Here is a 13,274-nt window from a genome sequence, read left to right as displayed (position 1 = left end):
GGTTTACCCCCCCCTCCCTCAGACAGAGGTTACCCCCCCTGCAGAGGTTTACCCCCCCCCCCCCAGACAGAGGTTTACCCCCCCTCCCTCAGACAGAGGTTTACCCCCCCTCCCTCAGACAGAGGTTACCCCCCCTGCAGAGGTTTACCCCCCCCCCCCCAGACAGAGGTTTACCCCCCCTCCCTCAGACAGAGGTTACACCCCCTGCAGAGGTTTACCCCCCCCCCCCCCCCAGACAGAGGTTACCCCCCCCCCCCCCCCAGACAGAGGTTTACCCCCCCCCCCCCCCAGACAGAGGTTTACCCCCCCCCCCCCAGACAGAGAGCCATTACTGGACTTTGCGTTCCGTCACCGTTAACCCACTCAGCGGCTGCGCCGATTTGCATCCTCATTTGCGAGTTCTCCAACGCACCTGCCTGCAATTACTGACCGCGTCAGGCAGACATGATGTCTCTGTTGTAGGCACACACATACACGCACACACGCACGCGCGCGCGTGCACACAACTGAACACACACACGCGCGCGCACACACCTGAACACACACAAACACACATTTGTATTTTATTGACATATTTTACATCAAGCATTAGCTTACGCACACACGCACACACACAACACAGTTGTCACACGCACACACACACACACACACACACACACACACACACACACACACACACACGCAACACAGTAGTCAGTGGCTGTGACCCAGTAAGTGGAGGCTGCCGTGGATCATGTATTGTGAATGTCAGTGTGCATTGTGTCGAAACAGAAGGGCTTAGCCTCACGCTACACACACACACACACACACACACACACACACACACACACACACACACACACACCTACCCACCCACACCCAGCTCCTGAGGTGGGTTGTTTGAGGAGCTTACAACAGAGTGTCTCTGGCTTGGCTGGTCAGACAGGTCCAACTGTAACTGGTGTGTGTGTGTGTGTGCGTGTGTGTGTGCATGTTTGTGTGTCATAGGCAGCACAAGACAATTAAGTTCAACAGCAATTAAATTCTGCATCACACACGAATGCACACACACACACACACACACACACACACACACAAACACACACACACACACATACATACTGTATACACACACAAACATTACAGTCTCCCTCCTCTCAGTTAAATTCAACAGCAATTAAATTCTCTCTCTCTCACACACACACACACCACATCTCTAGCCTAATCAGATACCTAACCTATCCTTTCTGTTTCTCTTGTTGTTTCAGTGTCCATGTTTCCTCCTGCCCTGCTGGAGGGGACAGAAGCCAGCCCGGCAGAGTCGGCCCCCTGCCTCTCCACCTCCCCAGCCCACGAGCACTCCACACACACACACTCGCACACACACACCTACACCTACACACACTCACACTTGTACACACACACACTCCTGCATGACCTCCACAGGGCCGAGCTGCCGTCCTGCACGGCGCTGGGTCAGCCTCAGGGTCGGGGGTCAGAGGTCAGGAGGAGGGCCCCGGCCAGCCCCTACATCCGCTCCAAAATCAAGGTGAGGGATTGTGGGAAATGTAGTTTTTTTTATTATGTGAATTCAAATGTGTGTTGGGTTTCTAGGAGTAATGGACTCCCTCACCAACCTAGCTAACTTTCTCTCTCTCTCTCTCGTTCCATCTCCCCCCCCCTCTCCCTCCATCCCATCCCCCTCTCTCTCTCTCTCTCTCTCTCCCTCCCCCCTCTCTCTCTCTCCCCCCCGCCTCTCCCTCCGTCTCCCCCCCCTCTCTCTCCCTCTGTCTCCTCTCTCCCCCCCCGCCCCCCCCCCAGGTCACAACAGGTGAGCCGCCCAGCGAGACTCAAACTAAACCTCCGCATCCCTTCGCCCTGGACGTCGTCTCCGTCGCCACGGCCACCCCCGTCGCCTTGACGACCCCGGCCGTCCGGGCGGGGGCGGGGCCGGGGGCGGGGCCCGTGGCGTTGTACGTGTGTCAGGTGTGTCAGAAGCCGTTCCAGCACCAGAGGATGCTGAACCGACACATGAAGTGTCACAACGACATCAAGAGGCACCCCTGCACCTTCTGCGGCAAGGGCTTCAACGACACCTTCGACCTGAAGAGACACGTCCGCACACACACCGGTATGTACACACACACACACACACACACACACACGTATGTACACACACACACACACACACACACACACACGGGTATGTACACACACACACACACACACACACACCGGTATATACACACACATGCACACGCACACATGCACAGACATGCACGCACACGTGCACACGCGCAGGTACACACACACACACGCACACACACACACAGGCAGGTACACACACACACACGCACACACACACACAGGCAGGTACATGTAGGTACACACACACACACACACACCCGCAGGTACACACACACACACACACACACACACACACACAGGCAGGTACACACACACACACGCAGGTACACACAAACACACACACACACCCACACACACACACACAGGTAATCTTCACTTGCTTCACTTTCCTCACTCTTACAGACACTCTTTCCTCCCTCTCTCCCTCCCTCCCTCCCTCCTCCTCTAAACCTCCCTCTCTCCCTCCCTCTCCCCTCCCCCCCAGGAGTCCGTCCCTACAAGTGCAACCTGTGTGACAAGGCCTTCACCCAGCGCTGCTCCCTGGAGTCCCACATGAAGAAGATCCACGGCGTCACTCAGAAGTACGCCTTCAAGGAGCGGAGGAACAAGCTCTACGTCTGCGAGGAGTGCGGCCACACCGCGCCCTCCCAGGACGCACTGCTCCAGCACCTCCACAGCCACCACCCCGACAGCCCCTTCCTCCGGGCCCGGGTGGCGAGGCGGGGGAGGGAGGGGGAGGAGGAGGATGAGGAGGAGGAGGAGGAGGGGGGGGAGGTGGAGGGGGGGGATGAGGTGATGGAGCATAGTCATCCTGATAGCGACGACACGACAGGGTCAGGCGGGCCGTAGAGGAGGGAGGGAGAGAGGGAGGGAGGGAGAGAGGGAGGGAGAGGCCCATTTGTACTCCACTGTCATCAGGTAAACCCCAACATTTGGGTAGCATCCTTGTAACCAGCGGCAATGTGTGAGATGAGTCCTGCTGAGAATAATTATGGGATGTCCCTGTAGCTCCCCTGAACAGGAGAAGAAGAAAGTCACTGTTTTATATATATATATATATATATATATGTATTTTGATATGAATTTAAACGTGTATGTGATTCTTCAGTTGACGATAGAGAAATGCCTTAGCTTTGTGTGTCAGTTTACATGCCAGAGAACTCCAAAGGGAAATGGTTTCTGGAAAAAGTAAAGGGACGTCTTTTGCACAAGGACCATAATGCAACTGTCGCTGTAACCATAGGGACTGTAGGACTAAGCCAGTAACGTTTACATCAGGGGAGGCTGGCGGAGGTAGAAATCGGAGGACGGGCTCATTGCAGAATGAGGAATGATGTGTGTTTGATACCGTTCCTCATTCCATTCCAGGCATTACAACGAGCCCGTCTTCCGATTTCTACCTCCACCAGCCTCCCCTGGTTTACATTTAAACAGTGTACCACTAAGATTTGAGAGGCATTTAAGAGGGGGGGGGGGGGGGGAGGGGCACAGCAGTGAATGGAGGTAAACGATGTTCACACTACAGAGCTGAGCGGAGCTGTACTGGGCTGTACTGGGCTGTACTGGGCTGAACTGGGCTGAACTGGACTGGCCTGTACTGGACTGGCCTGTACTGGGCTGTACTGGGCTGTACTGGGCTGTACTGGGCTGAACTGGACTGGCCTGTACTGGGCTGAACTGGACTGAACTGGACTGGCCTGTACTGGGCTGTACTGGGCTGAACTGGACTGGCTTGTACTGGGCTGAACTGGACTGGGCTGTACTGGGCTGTACTGGGCTGAACTGGACTGGCCTGCCTATGCCTCCACCATAGTTGCTGAAACAGTACCAGAGAGAACAATGTGGAAGGAAAATATCTGTGCCAGCCCAGCACGGTTCAGATCGGCCCAGTACGGTTCAGATCGGCCCAGCACGGTTCACATCGGCCCAGTACGGTTCACATCGGCCCAGTACGGTTCAGATCGGCCCAGCACGGTTCACATCGGCCCAGTACGGTTCACATCGGCCCAGTACGGTTCACATCGGCCCAGCATGGTTCACATCGGCCCAGCATGGTTCAGATCGGCCCAGTACGGTTCAGATCGGCCCAGTACGGTTCAGATCGGCCCAGTACGGTTCAGATCGGCCCAGCATGGTTCAAATCGGCCCAGTACGGTTCAGATCGGCCCTGCAGTGTGTCAAGCCCCTATCATAGATACCAGTGTAGGCCGGTGGAGGTAGAAATCGGAGGACGGACTCCTTCTAATGCATGGGATGGTACCGTCTTACAATGAGCCCCGTCCTCCGATTTCTACCTCCACCGGCCTCCCCTGGTTCTGTCTCAGGTTGGAGGAGCTGCTATCACTCCAGACTGTCGGTTGTTGTCCTCGGTGTGTTCCTCGTGGGTCGGGTGGTAACGACATCATCGACCACATGAACGACCACTTGTAGACCACTAGCTTTCATATCAATATGTTGTTGTTGTTGTTGTTGTTGTTCATTTTCTCGTCACATCGTTTCATCTGAGATTGTGCTGTTTCTCTACTAAGGCATTATGTCTCGGTGTGACTGAGCGCTCGATGCTGCCCAGAGTGTGTATATGTGTGTATGTTTATAAAGTATATACCTTTAAAGGGGGGGGAATTCTGACTCGACATCCACACGCATGCCTTGAATTATCTGCTTGATTAGCATTAGCATTAGCAATAGCATTAGCTTGATTAGCATTTCTCATGGATGTCTATGCTAGGTTGACGCGAATGTCTGCGTTATGCGTGCGGGCCTCGGGTTCGGGTTCCACCCCAAGTGCCTGACTTGTGTGTGGGGAAGAGGGTTTGTTTATGTGAACCAGTAACAGAGGTTTGGCGGGAAAAAAAGAGCTAATCGTTTCTATAAGATAGTATATACACTGAAAAATAGATTTATAAAGGGAGGTTTATATTTATCATGGTTTGTTTTTGTAATCTTTTCCTGGCTGGGCGGGGCCTTTGTCTTATGTGATTGATTGTTATGATTTTGTAGTCTATATATCAAACGTTGTGTTGTACTTTTGTATGTGAGTGTGTGTGTGTGTGTGTGTGTGAAAGGTGTGTGTGTGTGTGTGTGTGTGAGAGAGAGGTGTGTGTGTGTGAGAGAGAGAGAGAGGTGTGTGTGTGTGAGGGAGAGAGATGTGTGTGTGTGTGACTTCTACAAACAACACTACTGCCTTTGTGTCTGTAAATGTGCCTCCGAAAGCCAAACTCTGCTGTGATTGGTCATCACAGCAGGTGACTCACAAGCCTTTCCTTGACTCCTCCACTCCTCTCCCCTCGCCTCCTCTTCAACCTTATACCTTGGAGGGGGGGATGAAGGAAGGGGAGGAATCAAGGACAGACGTGAGGTTTGGTCTTCGTGTCCCAGGGCCCCCCTGTCTGTCTGTCACATGGCCATGCAATGACCTTAAACTAGACGGCGGCCATTTTGTTAAATTAATTTCATGTCTGTTTGACCTGTAGTCAAACCACTATGGTCATGTAAGCCTGTTTAATGTTGCCCTGGGTGCCATTAAAACAACAGTCCAGGGACTTTATTGCTTTATTGTCAGTGAGGTGTGTTTCTTCTTTGAAGAAAGTGTTTTACAACACGTTTGTTAGTACTACTCCTATGGTTGGTGGGTGTGTGGGTATGGATGCTGGTTGTAAATGTCTTTTGACAATCATTGTCTCAATGCTCAATATTAAATTTGTTTCCTGAAAATACAATACGTGTGTCTGTGTCTGTGTCTGCAGGCCAGAGGGCTATACACCGAATTGAGCTGTACAGATTCACGATTATCCAAAGTTAGCGGGCTTGAGTTATCGTCAAATTCAGGTTCATGCTTCCTCGGATCCTGATTCAACACCTGCCGCTAATTCAAGCCAGACTCGAGTCCTGCTGCTCCTCGGTCCATAGGTTACGTTCAGCGAATCCAACAGTGAAGTCAATGCGGAAAACAGTGGATCCACGCCACATATTCATTGTTGCCGAAATGAATGAACCTTCAGCTAATTTTTATTGAACCTTTATTTTAGCAGGGAGCCCCATTGAGACCAAGGTCTCTTTTACAAGGGAGCCCTGCATACACACAGTTTACAATAATACATCATACACAGTTACAACATAATAAAACACAATCAGGAAAAACAAACACATTTTTCAACAAAGAGGTCCTCAATCAAAAGTTTTTTTTTCTAGCGGCACCAGAGCACCCTGTTGAAACTTTCAATTTAGCTTGAATGTATACAGCTTGAAACAACCGTCAAGACACGTCTCTAAGCCATGCCTAAGAACGTTTTTTTTATTTTTATTAAATAAACTGTTCAAGTATCAAATGCATTGTTGTGTTATTCTACTCTGTCAGCCTACACGTATCAGCGATGTTTTAGCCCATGATAATGTGATAAATATACTTGTATCAGTTGTCTTTTGTGCAACAAACCTCTGACATGAATAATGAACCTATTTTAATGAAATAACGCAATTATTTGCGAGAGGAGGGGGGGGGTGATTTTGGGGGAGGCGGCATATAGGGCAGGATAATGTGCAGTTAGCCCTAACCCTAAATGTGGTCAAAGGTAGCTCGCTAACTCCCTCAGCTCGCTTAATAGTAGTCAATAGCCCTCAGGTTGCCCATTTTCACCAGTTTCTCAATCGGTGTCAGTTTCTCTGTGTGTGTGTGTGCGGTCAGGGAGGCAGAGAGCTTGTGAAACAGATTCCTGGTCGTTGTTTGGTCTTGTTGATGGAATCCAACGGAATCTCTCTCGTGCATTCTAAAGGTTCCCGAGCGTTAACGGTACTCGGGGTTCGTGGGACAGACAAATGACTAACGGTCTCCGCCACAATCTGTTCAAAATAACAATTGACAAAAACAACAAAAAAACTACTATATTTTCGACAGGTTAGTTGATAATGTCAAATATAAATGTAATATTTCATACATAGATAGAGTGATATGATTTCGCGTTTTGATTTGCATTAGAACGGGACTAGACTCGTACAGCAGTGCACATTTCACTGTAGCGACGCTTTGGCAACAATGTAGCGTCGATTGAAGCTTTTTGGTCAAATGTGATAGATTGTAACTTCAGACCCAGACTCAACCCAGCACACTTTACGGAATCGCGTGTGTGTGTGTATGTCTGTCAGGGGAGGCTGACACACACGTGTGTTTCATACCATTCCTTATTCCGTCCCATGCATTACAATGAGCCTGTCCTCCGATTTCTACCTCCACCAGTCAGTGTCTGTGTGTGTGTGTGTGTTTAAACTTTAAACAGTCAGCTTGTACATTAAATCGATGACCGCTTTAGACGACAGGTGGCGCTATGATCTAGTCAAACTCCATCTGTGCGTGTCACATGATCTGTCACAGCTGATCCCGTCCTTTTGAATGTGGAGAGCGGTATCGACAGACACTAAACTGGAGGGTAAGTTTTGATGCACAGAAGCCCACGCCAATGCAAAATAGCCGTTAACTACTCAACATAAACGCCTTTTCTAAATAGAACGTGCTTTTATTTCAATCTGTCGAATATCGGTTCAGGTCGCTTTCTGTCTCGGTTGCATGTTTGCACGCTAGCTAACGTTAGCTATAAGTGCATGAACCTTTTGATCATCGCATTTCTGTTCAATAAAATTGGGCAACGTCTGGACATTCCCCAAAAAGAGTGTGTTTGTAGAAGTCACAGTGTGTGTGTCTCATCGGAAGACTTCGAAAGTTGATCTCGATCTTTCTAGATTGAACCTTGCCAAGTTTAAGACTTTAATCGGGTAGCATCTGTGAATTATTGTAAAGGATATCTCTCTTACTTTATTTGTTCAATGTGTAATTCCCGGTCGTCCTTGTACGCTTCTGCCCTGTGTTGTCATGTTATTGTATTGTACATAATCTCGGATTATTATTATTATTATCAATAATAATAATAAAATAATAAGTAGTAATAATAATAATTGGTAGCAGCAATGCTTCCTTCTGACAGAACATCAACCTAACGCCGCTACCGTGCTGCTGATTTTACCGACCCCGTCGCTCTCCCGACCGACAGGGACAATGTTGACCGCCGGTTTTTGACGGTCTGACGTGATGCCATCGTCGGAGGAGTCGGTCCGTTTGGGTCGGAAACGCGCGCTGCCCCCGTGTCCCAACCCGCTGTTTCTCGGGTGGCTTACCGAACTGAGGGACCAGGCGAAGGAGAGAGGGCTGAAGACGGAGTACGTCTACCAGAAGGTACCGACAGACACGTGCATACCGTTACCGTGTATTTGATATAGGGAATAGCGAAATTAGAATTTGGCGCTGAGTTCTAGTTTATAAGCGCTTAGGCCTACTTGCATTTACATTGTCCAGAGCGTGTGTGTGTTTGATACCATTCCTTAGTTCAATGCATTACAATGAGCCTGTCCCCAATTTCTACCTCCAGGCGATTGGCTCTTTGAAGAAGTACCCCCTGCCGCTCCAGAACGCTCGCGAGGCCAAGATCCTCCAGAACTTTGGAGACGGGATCTGCAAGATACTGGACCAGAAGCTACAGAGGCACTATAGAGAGAACGGTGAGAGAGATGGGGAGGAGAAACTAGAAGCCCTAGAGAGAGAGAGGGAGGGATGGAGAAAGAGGGGGATGGATAAGAGACAGAAAAAGACCCAATGGGAGGCAACATTCAAGATTTTTTCTCCTCCTTCACATTCTCCCATTTCCCTTACCCTCCCTCTCTGTCTCCTCCCCTCTCTCCCCCAGGTGCTGACGCCCCCATCCACTCCCTCCCCCGTGGCGTGGCCCCCCCAGGCAGAGACAACAACAGCCTGGCTCCTCCCGACCCCCCCTCCGCATCCGACCCCCCCTCTGACTCCACCAGGGCTGAGGTGAGACCAAGGGGCTGTCCCTATAGTCTACAATGGCTTCATCTCCTCTCCTTTCCTTTCCTGTCCTCTGTTCTTTGCTCTCCTCTCCTCTCCTGGTACCGTATGTCAGTTAGGAATCATCTCTCTGTTTGTAATCTGTCCACCTCTCTGTTTGTGATCTGTCCATCCACCAGAGGCGGCCCCGGGGGGATGGAGGGAAGAAAAAAGGAGGAGGAGGAGGGAGGAAGAGAGGGTATGTCCCTCAGAAGAGGTCAGGGGGCTATGCTGTCCTCCTCACACTGTACAGGCAGTCTCAGGTACTCTCTCTCTCTCTCTCTCTCTCTCTCTCTCTCTCTCTCTCACACTATCACTCGTTCTTTTAGCCATGTGTCATTCCTCCATTGTCCTTACCCTCTTCTCTCCTCTTCTCTCTTTCTCTCCTCTTCTCTCCCCCCCTCCCCCCCTCTCTCTTTCCAGGTTCCAGGTAATAAGGGGTTTATGTTTAAGCTGGAATTGCAGGCTGAAGCCCAGCTCCTGTGTGACAAGTCCTTCACTGTGGTGAGTTGGAACATTCCCACAATATTCCCACAACATTCCCACAACATAGCCGCTACGTTGCCATGTATTGGGTCAGGTCCACTGATCCCCTTCAGTTGCTAGCCTTACATGACCTGTCAATCATCACGTATCACAAAACCTCCTATTATATCTCCAATATTGACACTAAACAACATATTTGTTTCCCACCCTCACCCCATGTCCTCCTCCCCCTGTCTCACCCCATGTTCTCCCCCTGTCTCACCCCATGTTCTCCCCCTCTCTCACCCCATGTCCTCCTCTTGCCCCCCCGTGTCCTCCTCCCCCTGTCTCACCCCATGTTCTCCCCCCTGTCTCACCCCATGTCTTCCCTCCCTCCTCTCTCACCCCACGGCCCCCCTCCTCTCACACCCCTCTCCTCCTCTTGCCCCCCCGTGTCCTCCTCCCCCTCTCTCACCCCATGTCTTCCCTCCCTCCCTCCCTCCCCCTCTCCCCCGTCCAGCCAGATCTGGGTAGTAAGTACACAGCCTGGTCTTCAGTCAGCACTCTGGTCCACAAAGACTTCGTCCAGAAGACCCACAACCCTGCAAGGTAGGCAGATCTCTCAGAACTCTCTCCTCTTTCACACACTCTCTCCATCTCTGTTATTTCTCCATGATGAACCTGCTCGGTACGGAACACCCCCCCCCCTGTCTCTCTCTCTCTCTCTCTCATCTCTCTATATGAGAAAACTGCTAAGTAGGCAACTGCATCTCTGTCTTCTCTTTCACTCTCTCCATCTTACTACTTCTCTATTTTTTTAAGTGACCTCTATTCTTACTCACCCACCTCCCTCACCCCTCTCTCCTCTCTCTCTCTCTCTCCTCCCCTCTCTCCTCCACCTCTCCCTCCCTCACCCTCCTCTCTCTCCCCCTCTCTTCTCTCAGGTACTCTCTGACAGAGCTAGGCCTGGCCCTGGCAGAAAGACTGGAGTCAGGAGAGAGAGGGGGAGACGGCGGGGAGGAGGGAGACGGAGAAGGAGGACAGGAGGGAGGGGGTGGCGGAGGAGGGAGAGGGCCAGAGGAGGACGGGAGGAGTGAAGGGGTAGAAGAAGAAGAAGAGGAGGAGGGTGGGCCTGGTGCTGTTGACCTAACAGCTGACGGACGTGAGGAAGAGAAGGATGAAAGAACAGAGTGAGTAAACGAGAGCAACGGAGATGCGAGTCATTTTAGTTATTTTGACAACAGTTATTTTGATGATTTGTTCTGACTGAATGTGTTTGATCATGATAGTAGTGATGTTGTGTACTAGTAACGTGACCATACGAGGTCTTAGTCATGTCTGAATGATGAGTCTCTCTCTCTCTCTCTCTTCTCTCTCTCTCCGTCCCTCCCTCCCTCCCTCTCTCTCTCTCTCTCTCTCTTCCTCTCTCTCTCTCCGTCTCTCCCTCCCTCCCTCTCTTTCTCTCGCTTCATCTCTGCCAGGCCCATAGTGAGGCCCCCTCAGGCAGGTCGTGTTGGCCAGAGAGGGAGTGCGTTGCCTGGGGTGAGCTCCTCAGGAAAGCCCCAGGCTTCAGACACAGAGACTAGGCCTGCTGGAGGCTGCCTCCTCCCAGGCAGCTATGACATCGTCCTCTGTGTTGACTTCATTGAGACAACTGGGTAAGGTGTGTGTGTGTGTGTGTGTGTGTGTGTGTGTGTGTGTGTGTGTGTGTGTGTGTGTGTGTGTGTGTGTGTGTGTGTGTGTTGTCATTGAGACAACTGGGTAAGAGAAATGGGAATAGACTTGGAATGCTTAGATTTAGCTGATGCTCAGTCACTGTCGTGTGTGTGTGTGTGTGTGTGTGCGCGTGTGTGTGTGTGTGTGTGTGTGCAGGGCCCCAAGTAAGCAGAAGCTGGGGAAGGAGTTGCAGAGAAATGGTGTGACCTTCGACGTCAGGAAGTTGAACGTAGGAGACTTCCTGTGGGTGGCCCGTGAGAGAGTCACTCCTGTGCCAGGTAACACACACACACACACATACACACACACACACACACACACACACACACACACACACACAGCTTCCCCCTCTGTATCCCACCCTGTAGTGACAGTCTCACACACTCAGTAATAGACTGCAGTGTGTTCACCAGGCCACCGGGTGGTGCTGTTGTCAGTCTTATTGAGTCATCTACAGTCTCTCCTGCCTGGCATCTGTCAGTGTTAGCTCTCACACTGCAGCAGCCTTCTCTCAACGGTTAGAAACTTGATTCCTCCGTCCTCTCCTCCACCCTCCACCCGCTTCCTGCTCAACATGTATTGGAGGAGAAGATCTAGGTTCCTCCCCTTTTTGATATTCTCCTCCAATCCTGTTTGAGATGCGAGCGAGTGGCAGAGGAATTGAGTTTATATCACAATCTAGAAAGGTCCAGTGTTGTTGTCTTCCCCCCCCCCCCCCTTCCCCCTCATGGAACACAAACCAACATCCTCAATCAACAACGTCAATTCAACGGTACTCCCCTGTACTCCTCACTTTTTGAACACCCCCCCCCCCCCCCTCAGGCCAGCTGCGGCCCCCTCCGGCCAGAGAGCTGGTCCTTGATTACATCATCGAGAGGAAGAGGATGGATGACCTCTGTGGCAGCATCATCGACGGCAGGTTCCGAGAACAGAAGGTCAGAGGTCATGCAGGAAGGAGTGTGTGTGTGTGTGTGTTGTCATTGAGACAACTGGGTAAGAGAAATGGGAATAGACTTGGAATGCTTAGATTTAGCTGATGCTCAGTCACTATAACGTGTAACTCATTCTCATTGGTGAAAGATGCATCATCCATCTGTCTCTCTCTCTGTCTCTCTCTCTCTCTCTTTCTCTCCATCAGTTCCGTCTGAAGAGGTGTGGTCTTCATAAACCCATCTACCTGGTGGAGGAGTGTGGCTCTGCAGCAGCTCACCTGAGTTTACCTGAGGCCACCCTACAGCAGGCTATAGTCAACACACAGGTACACACACACACACACACACACACACACACCCCTCAGTTTACCTGAGACCACTCTACAGTAGAACTGTGTGTGTGTGTGTGTGTGTGTCTCTGATCCTCTCTGTCAGGTGGTGGATGGGTTCTTTGTGAAGAGAGTTGAGGATGTGAAGGAGTCTGCTGCCTACCTGACTGTTATGACCCGACACCTGGCCAACCTCTACCAGGTACCTACGTGTGTGTGTGTGTGTCTGGTCTGCGCTACTCGGTCACGGCTTTTCACTGTCCTGGCGCCCCGCTGGTGGAACGAGCTTCCCACTGCTGTCAGGACTGCAGAGTCACTACCGATCTTCTGCCGTAGATTGAAGACCCATCTCCTCAGGCTACATCTTAACTGTCCCTCCTAAAGACCTCTTCACCCTCACTACCGCCTACTAGATGATTCATTTTACATTACATTTACATTTACATTGATGGCATTTACCAGACGCCTTTATCCAAAGCGACTTACAACAATACATTTGTCTAAGTAAGTGAATCATCTATCCATCAGTCATCATAAGATAAAGTAATCAATGCTCACACCAGGGGCCATAGGCAGTCACAATGCTCAGACCAGGGGCCATAGGCAGTTGTAATGCCAGTAGGCTATTTAAAAAAAATATATATATATATATATTTTATTAGCAGGAGAGAACTTGTACAGGGGGGTAGTGAGGGTGAAGCGGTCTTTAGGAGGGACTGTAGATGTAGCCTGAAGAGATTCACTTACTTAGACAAATGTCTTCCTTCACATGATGTTGTAATGATGAACAGAAGTGACTAATCACTCCCTTTCTCT

At 50.7% G+C, this 13,274-nt stretch overlaps 2 protein-coding genes and 1 long non-coding RNA gene across 3 annotated transcripts in view; all 3 read left to right on the top strand.

Annotated features, from left to right (window-relative positions):
- Positions 1–1,247: 1,247 nt before the first annotated feature.
- On the top strand, positions 1,248–2,976 carry ovol1a (ovo-like zinc finger 1a; the record flags this gene model as incomplete). The annotated part of the gene is made up of 3 exons (XM_083697773.1): positions 1,248–1,528; positions 1,801–2,110; positions 2,612–2,976. Coding segments are annotated over 3 exons (956 nt in total), but the record flags the coding sequence as incomplete, so codon positions are not given.
- Positions 2,977–3,617: 641 nt separating this feature from the next.
- LOC310824513 lies at positions 3,618–5,846 on the top strand. Its single transcript, XR_014555036.1, has 2 exons — positions 3,618–5,157; positions 5,193–5,846. It is a non-coding gene; the product is annotated as an uncharacterized lncRNA (long non-coding RNA).
- A 1,657-nt stretch (positions 5,847–7,503) lies between these two features.
- The window catches only part of mus81 (MUS81 structure-specific endonuclease subunit), a 10,494-nt gene continuing 4,723 nt past the window's right edge, over positions 7,504–13,274 (top strand). The window contains exons 1-14 of the mRNA XM_083697774.1: positions 7,504–7,550; positions 8,103–8,350; positions 8,544–8,673; positions 8,859–8,983; positions 9,157–9,279; positions 9,440–9,520; positions 10,002–10,090; positions 10,426–10,513; positions 10,550–10,671; positions 10,963–11,139; positions 11,354–11,475; positions 12,020–12,132; positions 12,336–12,455; positions 12,565–12,660. Coding sequence (XP_083553900.1) covers positions 8,207–8,350; positions 8,544–8,673; positions 8,859–8,983; positions 9,157–9,279; positions 9,440–9,520; positions 10,002–10,090; positions 10,426–10,513; positions 10,550–10,671; positions 10,963–11,139; positions 11,354–11,475; positions 12,020–12,132; positions 12,336–12,455; positions 12,565–12,660 — 1,530 coding nt within the window. The 5' untranslated portion in view covers positions 7,504–7,550; positions 8,103–8,206. The remainder of the gene's footprint in view (positions 7,551–8,102; positions 8,351–8,543; positions 8,674–8,858; positions 8,984–9,156; positions 9,280–9,439; positions 9,521–10,001; positions 10,091–10,425; positions 10,514–10,549; positions 10,672–10,962; positions 11,140–11,353; positions 11,476–12,019; positions 12,133–12,335; positions 12,456–12,564; positions 12,661–13,274) is intronic.

Source organism: Argentina silus (assembly GCF_951799395.1).
Source record: "Argentina silus genome assembly, contig: scaffold_437, whole genome shotgun sequence".
Classification (NCBI taxonomy): domain Eukaryota; kingdom Metazoa; phylum Chordata; class Actinopteri; order Argentiniformes; family Argentinidae; genus Argentina; species Argentina silus.
Note: the sequence above shows the minus strand (reverse complement) of the source record. Positions and strands in the feature narration are given on the sequence as shown.